The following is a 10176-nucleotide window of genomic DNA, read 5'->3' as shown; positions in this document are numbered from 1 at the left end:
TATATTTTAAAAGCAACACCCCCTCTCAAATTGCATGGGTTAAAGAAGATGTATTTTAAGAGCTTCTCTGCAGATTATTTTTCTATCTCACACCCCCTCTTCTGCTGATTTCTTACATTTTTTTAAGATGCAGAACGGTGCGTTGTGTGTTGCAACATAACTGTCACACTTTAGGACGTCCTATCGCCACCCAAACACGTTGCGAGATTCTCCCTTCCTTCAGCCAAACTGATAACCTAATTTGACTCTTTATCTCCAACATACCATGGTGGGAGTGGGGGGGTTTGGAAAGAAAGAGCAAAACGGTTCTTTTTGGGGGGGGAAGTCTTCCCCCCGTGGAGCCACCCCCACTTCAAGATTTGCAAACTAAACCCCCAACCTTAAATCCCCTGGCTTCCCACCCACACCAAATTCCTAGAGATCTTAACAGTTTAAAAAAACGAATAGACACATACACAAAAATGCAACCTGTTTGTTTGTTTGTTTAAATGATATAGGGGAGTGAGAGTGTTTTAGGGGCACTAAGTACAGTTGCTATGCAAGTTTTGCTTTTCCTGTCCCCACCCCCAATTCTGAGCCTTGGGGCACAGGGTGGAAAGGGAGGAGATGTTGGGGGGGCGATCTGTGTGGGAGTGGAGTTAAAACAATTCTTTGCCTTTTTTAATTTTAAAAATGCAAGTTTTGGCCACTAGGAGGCAGAGTCAGATCAAGAAACCCCAGCGAACTTGAACCTGATCCGTTTTGCTCCCATCTTTTAATTTTCTACATTTCTCGTTTGGCAAAGGAAGAAGGTGTGGGTGGGGTGCGCGTGTGAGTGTGTAGAGACCCCCCCTTCTCTCCCTCCTGCACCCAATAATTCCACTCCTCCTTCTTTGTCTTTAGTTTTTATCTTAGGGTAATGCTTAAGCTTCCAAATTGCACCTTTACAAGCAGTCCTCCTTCCAGAATATATCAGTTAAAAGCTTTCATTCTTCCTTTGAGACCCACTCCCACTCCAGAGAAATCCTCCCGCCGCCTGCCCACGTTAAGAAAAAACAAAAAAGGCGAAATTAAAAAGAGGGAAATAGTTGATCCTTTGACACTTGGATTTGCCCTCTCATACCCTCTTATTAAACATGTCCTATATAAAACACTTAAGTACAGAGCAAGCAGTGTGAGACCACCCTACCCAAGACATATGTTAAAATCTTTCCCACAGATGCACCTTAGATTGTTAAAGAAGGCAAACTCTGCAAAGATGCCAGGATGTTTTCTTCCCGGCGACTTTTTGATTCTTTGGCCTGACTTGCAAGAGCATCTGCTTTTGTTTGGGTGGCTTGGTGGGGATCTGTTATCCGCCCCCTCCCTTTCCCCGGACCCTATTTGAAAGCTGATCGCTGCTTTTGAAAATAAATAGAGCTGGATTTTTGTTTTTAAAGTAGATCCAAAAGAGAACGGCTGGCCCCAGTCAAGGAGGCCAGGAAATACCTTGGCTTGTCTTGCACGTGTTTGCAGATGAGGCTTCCCTGCCTAGCACTTCTCCCCCCTCCCCATTGTGTTTTCCGCTCTTTCCCAAGTTCGCTTCCAGATCTCTGTTCACCTCAATACTACACGGTCACTCCTTTTCTTTTTTCGTGCATGTTTTAATTCATCCTCCTTCCACTTCTCCAGCTCCGCTTTCATGTGCTTCTTCAAACCACTAAACTAATCCTAGCATTCCCTTGGAAGCAAACTTGAATCTGGGTGACCGAATTCTATTTTTATTTTTTATATATATATTTGTTAAAAAAATCTTTTTGGAGGGTGCTATGTGTTCAGTTTCTCTCTGTTGTTTCTGGTTGAGGTTTCATTGCTTGTTCCTTGTAGATCTATTTTTTGAAAATGAAAGGCACATTTTAAAAAAATTAATAAATCAGGAACATGCCTTCTTGTTTTTCTTTCCTCTTTTTTATCCTCCCTTCTGCTCTTTGGAGAGCATGGCCCCGTGAAATACTGAGGTATAATAATAATAATAATAATAATAATAATAATAATAATAATAATAATAATAATAACTCCTTATAAACAGCAGCTAAGATACCTATTTTTCTTGAGGATCCATTGATTTGAGCAGAAAAATCAAATGCACAAAATATAGTGGAACTGGTGGTCACTGGGGAAAAAAAACTAGCATGCAAACCAGGATTAGCAGTAATAATAATAATAAGAATTAATAATAAATAATTAGGTGCTTGTGTTTTGCACCTGGTTTCAAATAACAGCAATACCATGCTTTCTCTGCTTTAGGAAAGCTTTTGGAGCAAGCTCTGTGCCAATCCTGTTTCAAACACTACGCTATCATTCTTCTTAATTAGCAATCATTTATGTTAAGAGCACCGAAAATATGTGCAGGGTATGGGTTTTATATCTGTACATTTGAATATCTTGTTATTTTCAAGAACTTTGCCTCCTATAAAATTAATTGGCTGAATGCGGAGGTGTAATCAACAACGTTTTTCAGCTGCCTCTTCATTTACTGGTTTTGATGAGAATTCAACCGGTTTCATGGGCTTCACAAGAAATCTCTTTTGATGCCCATTATTTAGCATGATTTTCAACTGCCTGGAAAAAAAAGGTTCTGTCTCACCTTGCTAAACCATATTACTAATTTCACAAGCACTTCAGGCCTAAAATATTGCAGTTTTTTCTCATTGCTAGGGAGAAGTTGCTGTCGCTGAGAAATATTTAATTGTTCTGACATTTTTGCTGCTTAGACTATGCTCTGAAGTTTGCAACTGGGTTGGTAGTGATGGTGATTATTTCAAGTTTTAAGTGTCTTTCAAAGGGAGAACATGGCCTTGTGTTGCTTGCCACTTTGTAAAAATGCAGCCTGATAATATTTCTCCTGAAATAAAATAAAAATCGCAGATGTAGAAACGCCCATATTCTCCATTTTCTCTCATTTGGACTATTAAATACTAACACACATGATTCTGTCAGTGTACTTTTTATGTCACTGTACTATTTATGGTCAAAGGATCTGATATGAAACCTCTGTACAGGAGAATTTACAGTATAAGTAAAAACCTAACCTCTATATTTCTGTAATTGACCTTATCTTAAATTAGGAGCAAAGCTTGAGGCAAAATATGTATATAGAGAGAGACTGTATCTGTAGGGTACTATTTGGAGTCCAGATACGAGGGCTGCAGTCTCTTAAAATATTACGCTATTCTGCATGGTTGGGAATTACTCTTGATTCCCCCTTCTTCCAAATACTCTACCTAGATAGGACTGAAATAAATTTAACCTGAGTGTGCTGTAATTTTTTCATGCACTTTATCAAAATCTGTTCCAATATGGTGCAATCAAATTAAAAATCTATTTTTTGATTCTCTGTGGCTTTAAGTTCATTAAACGTGAAATTGGCCGCATGCTAAAGAAGGTCAGGCTGATTAACTGTTGAGGTGTTGCATCCTGCCACACTTTCCTTAACTAGCTGCGTTTGATATTTTGTAAGGACACAATTTCATGTTTGTAGTTGTAAGTCCTGCCTCGTAGATCCAGAGAAATACACTCTGGACTAGATTTTTCTCTTTCTCTCTGAAAGACTCTTTTTGCCAGCAGAAAGTAACAAAAATAAAAAAGAAAGAAAAAGGAGTTGAGATTGAGAGCTTACTAATATGAATCTGCCTTGTTAAACTATCCACTGGCAATAGTGTGTGCAGAAACAAGCTCTTAATGGAGCTTTCTGGAGCTCGTTCAGGAAATTAATCAACTCTTGACAACATTAGGAAAGGTTGTTCAAATCTAAAGAAAGGACTTAACCACTCTGGTTATGAAAGCTGGAATTTAGTTGTCTTTATACAGATTTTTACCTTATCAACTCCAGCAGTGTTAATACATTCTGAAGGATTGGGGCATTCCTTTCTTGGGGGGGTGTGTGTTTGTGTGTGTGTGTAAATCCTACCTCAGGCTAATTGGCTTATTTTCTTAGATCTTCAAGAGTGCCTTATTTCTCAAAATTGTAAGGAGCAATTGTTCATAGATATATATTTGGATATAAAAATACGGGTGGTGTGGTTGAAAATCACTTTTAGAAAACACGACAATAATAATACAGTAGGTCGATTTATAGAATCATTACAGATTACCTTTGATTTTTCTGTTTGTTGGATTATTTTAGAGGGTTGTTCTTGGCCATCCTCTGCATTCCTGCATGTACCTGTATATATGTGGCACAGAAATGTCCCTACGGAAAATGTAGGGCTCTTTGGGTGCTGTGTGCCACCTGTCAGACGCTCAAGCAAGCCTTTTTCATCATCTTGTGATGATACCTTCTTATAATATACATGTACATGCATGTTTATGCATACCTGCACCGTAAAACAAACCATCCCTAACATAAGATATAAGAGTGTAAGCACACATGCAGATTTTCAGTAAAATAAAATAAAAATGTGCATGGGAATATAAAGAGATAACTTTCTTAGCCTCACTTTTGGAGAACAGGAATAACCATATAATCGGTGATTTTAAAGATTATTCATTCATTGTTAATCTGGAAAAAGCAGCTTTTTCAGGTCCCTCTAAAAGAGAGAGAGTAGCAAAAACAGGGAGAGGGAGTCTGAATTGCTCATAATTCATTATAGCTTCTTTTGCTTCTGATGGGACTGCTTGACATCGCTGATAAATTCGTTTTCCTGTTGAATGACAACATGCTATAAAGAGGAAGCTCTTTTGCTGTCTTGCGGTCGGGGTTGGACTGGCTTTATCTTGTTTGTCTTTTTAAAAAGCAAAAGAAAACTTTAAAAAAATGGGGTTGTGTTTCATGCCATGCCCCTGTGGTGTGTCATCCCCCGAAGTTTATTTTATGGCAGGGTCTTAATGACATTAATGTAGTGCCTCTTCTTCCTGAATGACTGCTGTTCAGAACACAACGGATAATCTTTTATTTAAAAATACCCATAGCACTATTGCTGATTTTGGGAGGTGAGATAGCACAACTTTTCAGCTTTCCTGGTTTTTGTAATGTTTGGTCTGCTGTGTTCAAGGACAGTGCATGCCACTCGCCCCCTGCCTCTAAGCCTAGCTTCTATTTCTTCTACTTCTAATTATCCTCTGCCAGTCAGTGTGGGCAGTATTGAGCTAGACAGGCCAGTTCTCTTGACTCAGTTTAAGCTGTCTGTGTTCCTACAAGGTTCCTGACCATGGTCTTCTTCTCTTCCTTTGACTACAGCCGAACCTATCGAAGCCATTCTCACGGATGACGAACCAGATCATGGTACGTTGGGAGTTCCAGAAGGGGACCACGACCTCCTTACATGTGGCCAGTGTCAGATGAACTTTCCTTTAGGGGACATCCTTATTTTTATTGAGCACAAACGGAAGCAATGCAATGGCAGTCTTTGCCTAGAGAAGGCTGTGGATAAGCCCCCTTCGCCCTCGCCGAGCGAGCTGCGAAAAGCATCCAATCCCGTGGAGGTTGGCGTCCAGGTCACACCCGAGGATGACGATTGTTTGTCAACGTCATCTAGAGGAATTTGCCCTAAACAGGAACATATAGCAGGTAAATCGAAGCGATGGGGGGGGGGGAGAATGGGAACGTGGGAGAAAGCACCAGCATGTTGTTGGGGGGGGGGGTTCCTATTAGAAATCTAGAAGTTTAGTAAGAGGCCTGTTTTTCTGAAATTTCACCTGGCAGTTCACAAGATAAATATGTTCGTGTCAAGTATGCACACACACATACCTTCCTAAAATCACAATTCCTGTGCTGCTCCATTGAGTTAAGTTTCCAGCTGCTTTCTTTTCAACTTCCACACCTGTCCTTTTGACTCCTGCTGGCTGTTCCAGGTGTGGTCATCCAGAGAGTATATGAGGATTAGGTTCCCTCTACCCAATAGCCTGTCTTTGTGTCTGCATTTCCACTGATGCCCTCCTACGTACTTCAAGGTGGGAACATGCCATTGCAGCGTCAAACTTCACAGTCGTGTTTTAATGGGGTCACACTGGTGTTGACACAAATGTTTTGTGCAGTAAACGTGGCGGGACAGAAGCAGGAAACGCTTCTAGCAGGAAACACGTGCTAGGGAGACCTGATTGGCAGCTGCCCCCTGCTTGTTTAAGGGATGTGGGTCTTATCTGCTGCATTTTATCTGCTTGTTGTGTGAAATGCCCGCTATAACCCCAACACAGCTGTGCAAAAACGATTCCTTTGTAAACTATACATTTGGACTATAGGGTCAGTCCTGGCCTCTTCCTCCTGGTTCAGTTATTCTTGTTATTCTCTTGGATCCAGAGATCCATGAGGTTTCCTTCCCCTCACTTCCATCTCCACAAACCCAGCCCCACACCACTAAGCAACGATACAGAGAGGGATGGAAAAAGCTTGCGTGGCCTCCTAGTTGGAACCGTCTCTGAATCCTGTGCTTTGTTAGTGCCAGCCTGTCAAGGCACATTTGAAGCTGGGGAACCCCCACCCCCCAAGTGTTTAGATAGCTAAAACCTCAGCCTGATCACAACGGTCTGTTCCAGGGTGCCAAAAAAACTCATTCGAATGCCACAGGCCTGCTCTATCATTTATTTATTTTTTAATTGTAGCTGCTTTCCTCATGTCTGCTAGAGCCGGTTGCTTTCCTTTCTCTTCTTTTAATTATGGTTTTGTGTGTGTGTGTGCAAACTCTGGCTTGCAAAGGGTGTGTGTAGAGGAGGAAGGGTTAACTTCTCCCCCAGCCTCCGATCCATATTTGCTGTCACGGAGTGGGTTGTAATTAAAGGCAGCCCCTTGGCGAAGTGACACGGCTGACCTTGACTTTAAGATGCCATTTTCCACTGCCCAGGCCAGAGTAGAGAGGGCAGTTGCTGAGGCGCGCAGGCTCGCGGATTCGAAAAGTTTAAGGGCACGTTGGAAATTTCAAAAGGTTGGTTTGACAGGGGAGGAGGCCTGCTTCCTTGCAATCCTGCCTCTTCAGCCAAATGATAAATGCCCCCCCCTCCCGCTGTCTCTTGTCTCTGATGTGGTTTTGACAGATGTATCTTGATTTTCTTCAGAGGCTTTACACCGCCACATGCCACCCATACAAATGTCCAAGGTGGATTGGCTTTCCCCCCCTGGGCAGTGGCACAAATCCCAATGCGTAATTAAACGGGGCGAGGGGGGGGGAGAGAAAATAAAAGTAATGGATGTCGTTCCCTGCAGCTAATTATCTATCTATCTATCTATCTATCTATCTATCTATCTATCATTGTAATTACTGGCAAAGCGCTTTAGCATTTGCATGTATGTGTGTGTTTCATAAAAATAAAATTAAGTGAAAATATGTTTGGATGTTAATATGAGATCCGTTAATTCCACCTGGCTAATAAGGGCCCTATTCGTTGTTACAATACAGTTGGCAAAAGGCGGCTATCCCTTTAAAGAGGAGGAGGAGGCTGCTTTTAAAAATATGCAGCATCAGAAATGACATAGATCTGTTAAGTAAAAGGGAAGGCTGGGAGAGTTAGCATAAAGTATCACTTGTGCTCTTGTTTTAATAGCCTAAGGGATATTGTGGTATTAGGAGAAGGACTGTGTGTAAATCACATGCTGTATTGCATCTCCCTGCCCCATCTGGCCTTATACACAATATTTCTCTCTCTCTCTCTCTCTCTCTCTCTCTCTCTCTCTCTCTCTCTCTCTCTCTCTCTGGCTAAGTAAGGGTGCAGTTCAAAGTCCAGTTAAATTGGCATAGTCCTGTCTAAAGTTGGTAGGGCTACAGCAGCATAAGTAGTCTGGCATTTTCCCCATCTCAAATGTAGGAACAGAAGGACATTCTCAGTCCTCCCCCCCCCCCCCCGGACCTAAAATACAGTAATTAAAATAATCTTAATAGTTCTGGAACATAGTTGAGGCATCAAAATTTGTCACATTTTTGAAATTTTATCTTTCTAAACATTACAGTTTAGGTTTCGGGGCCGCTAAGATTGGAACTTAAGTGTCATTTGTGTGCACACAGGTTTTGCAGAGTCGGTTGTTTTCTTTAGTGGAATGGCGTGTATCTGAGTGAGCATGCATGGGAAGCAGTGCTTAGATTTTATTGCCGAAATCGTTATTTTTCGTCAGAGTTAGAACACAACGAACATTGAAAGTGATTGCCAACTTCAAAGCATCCAAAAAGCCACAATGTTTAATTCGTCCATTTGCAGTTTGATGGAATTCTGAATTTGAATGAAGTTTTGTACTAAATGGCTTATATGGATAAATCACCACATACATTATTTTCTTCAGATCTTTTTTGTATGCATCTTTAGTAGAACTTCCATGTCCCCTCATGTTATTAAAACCTTGTACTTCCTCTGAACAAACAAAGAGGCAGAGCAATCAAATAAATACTTTTTACTAGGCCAGCCAGATCCAAGTTTTCAGATTTTGTAGGATTCTTCTTCAGGTGTAAGTTTTCCAAAATAAGGCATAATGCAAATAAGCTATAGCTGCAAATTTTGGGTTGTTTTTTTTTTTGCTTTGTCTGAAGAAGAGTTCTGTGTGATATGAAGGCTCCCATCCACTGTTTTGTGGATACCAGCAACTTAGCTATTTTAATTTCATTTATCTAATTTTTAGTATACACATTTTTTTGCCCTTTTAAACTTCTAACTGTAATTCCTAAAAGCTTGGCTTGATTGGTTTGCATGTTAAAAATGTAAGTCAGCTTCTATTGTGAACTTCAGTTATCCAGCAATCACTATCTGTGTTCCACATTCTGTATTATGCATTATTTTGTGGTTGTCCCCTGCATAACCCCATGTCAGAATTGCTCTGCATAACCAACACTCCCATTTATCCAAACTTCTGATTATCTTAGGCTTTGTGTGATCCTCACCACTTGAATAAATAAGGCTAGTCCTTTATGTGTATTGAAATTAAACAGCAAGGATGCTGATTGGGCAGGCTTTTTTATTTTCAAAAAATCAAAACTGCAGTGTGATTATCTTTATAGTATGTAGGTTAAGCTGCTGTAGCGTCATGTGAGGCTCTGACCATTACGTCACGTGCCATCCTTGTTCCGAACGGGAATGAGGTATGATTAGTGAGTCCGGCACTTTCCGGAAGGATTTTCAGATCTTTTGTGTACTGCAGGCTTGCTAAATCACCAAATATGGAGCAGCCCTTCTGTGATGTAATGTGGTATTTACATATTGAACAGCTTTGTATAAAAGACAGAAAGCAGTGTCTGTCAAGCAAGAATTAAGGTGTGTGTATGTGTGTGTGTGTGTGTGTGTGTGTGTGAAGGGGAAGACCCAGCAAAAGACCTGCACTGTATCTAGGTGTTCTAGATATATTGTTTGGTTTGAGATGTGACAGAAAGGCAAGAGGAGAGAGATGGCTTTTGTTTAATGCATTCCTACTGTTTTGCTGAACTTTGATGTGGGTTGCATTGCTGATGTGAACAAGCCATTGAATAAGTTGCTCACAGGTCCAGGATCAACATCCTACCAAAGGCTGGTGAACTCTGATTTGTGTCATCAGTCACTGGCGATTTGCTTTTCACCAAAGCAAAAACGCTTTTGCCTTCTTTCTATTGGTCCTTGCAGCAACTGGTAATATTGGTTTCCATTTTCGAGGAAACAAACCGAGGCTGGAGAGGCAAGAGATGTTCCCAAAGTCAGAATATGAGTTCAGAGAGGAGGAGGCATTTGAGTTCCGGTTTCCCAGTTCTGTGTCTGGCGTTTTTCCTATGCTGCGCTTAAGATTTGGGGGCACAATTGTAGTGATACTTGGCATTTGTACAGTGTTTTCAGAAATTCAGAGCTCTTCATGTTACTATGGTGAGATGCTTTCATCCATCTTCTCTCCTCAAATTGCTTAGAGAGCTGATTTCTAACATCTCAACATAAACACAGTATATACGCAAGGTAGAGCGACTGATCCAAAAATAAGATCATACCTCTTGCTTGCAAATTTAGAATAACTGCTGTCCCCTTCATCCTCGACAACACTTAGAATCCCTACTCTGTATATAAGCGTTCATTGAAACTGCAGATAAAAATACAATTTTTTTTTAAAGACACACACAAAATTGATTCATATTTATACCGTCTTTTTTTTTAAAAGGAAAAACATGAAAGGTGACTTGAGTGATTAAATACAATTGGCCTAGAGTTTTGTCATAGCCTGTTGATTTTGCTTTGCTGATGGTTGTGGGATAGGCAGAATGGAACATTGTTCCAGCAGACGTATGG

The 10176-nt window shown here is 40.8% G+C and overlaps 1 protein-coding gene across 3 annotated transcripts in view; it reads left to right on the top strand.

Annotated features, from left to right (window-relative positions):
- BCL11A (BCL11 transcription factor A) overlaps nt 1-10176 on the top strand; it is a 261059-nt gene that overhangs the window by 100992 nt on the left and 149891 nt on the right. For all 3 annotated transcript variants that reach the window (XM_081188533.1, XM_081188531.1, XM_081188532.1), the window contains exon 2: nt 5198-5527. In XM_081188533.1, coding sequence (XP_081044659.1) covers nt 5299-5527 — 229 coding nt within the window. In that variant the 5' untranslated portion in view covers nt 5198-5298. The remainder of the gene's footprint in view (nt 1-5197; nt 5528-10176) is intronic.

The sequence above is a fragment of the Podarcis bocagei genome (genome assembly GCF_964188305.1).
Source record: "Podarcis bocagei genome assembly, chromosome: 3".
Taxonomy (NCBI): domain Eukaryota; kingdom Metazoa; phylum Chordata; class Lepidosauria; order Squamata; family Lacertidae; genus Podarcis; species Podarcis bocagei.
Note: the sequence above shows the minus strand (reverse complement) of the source record. Positions and strands in the feature narration are given on the sequence as shown.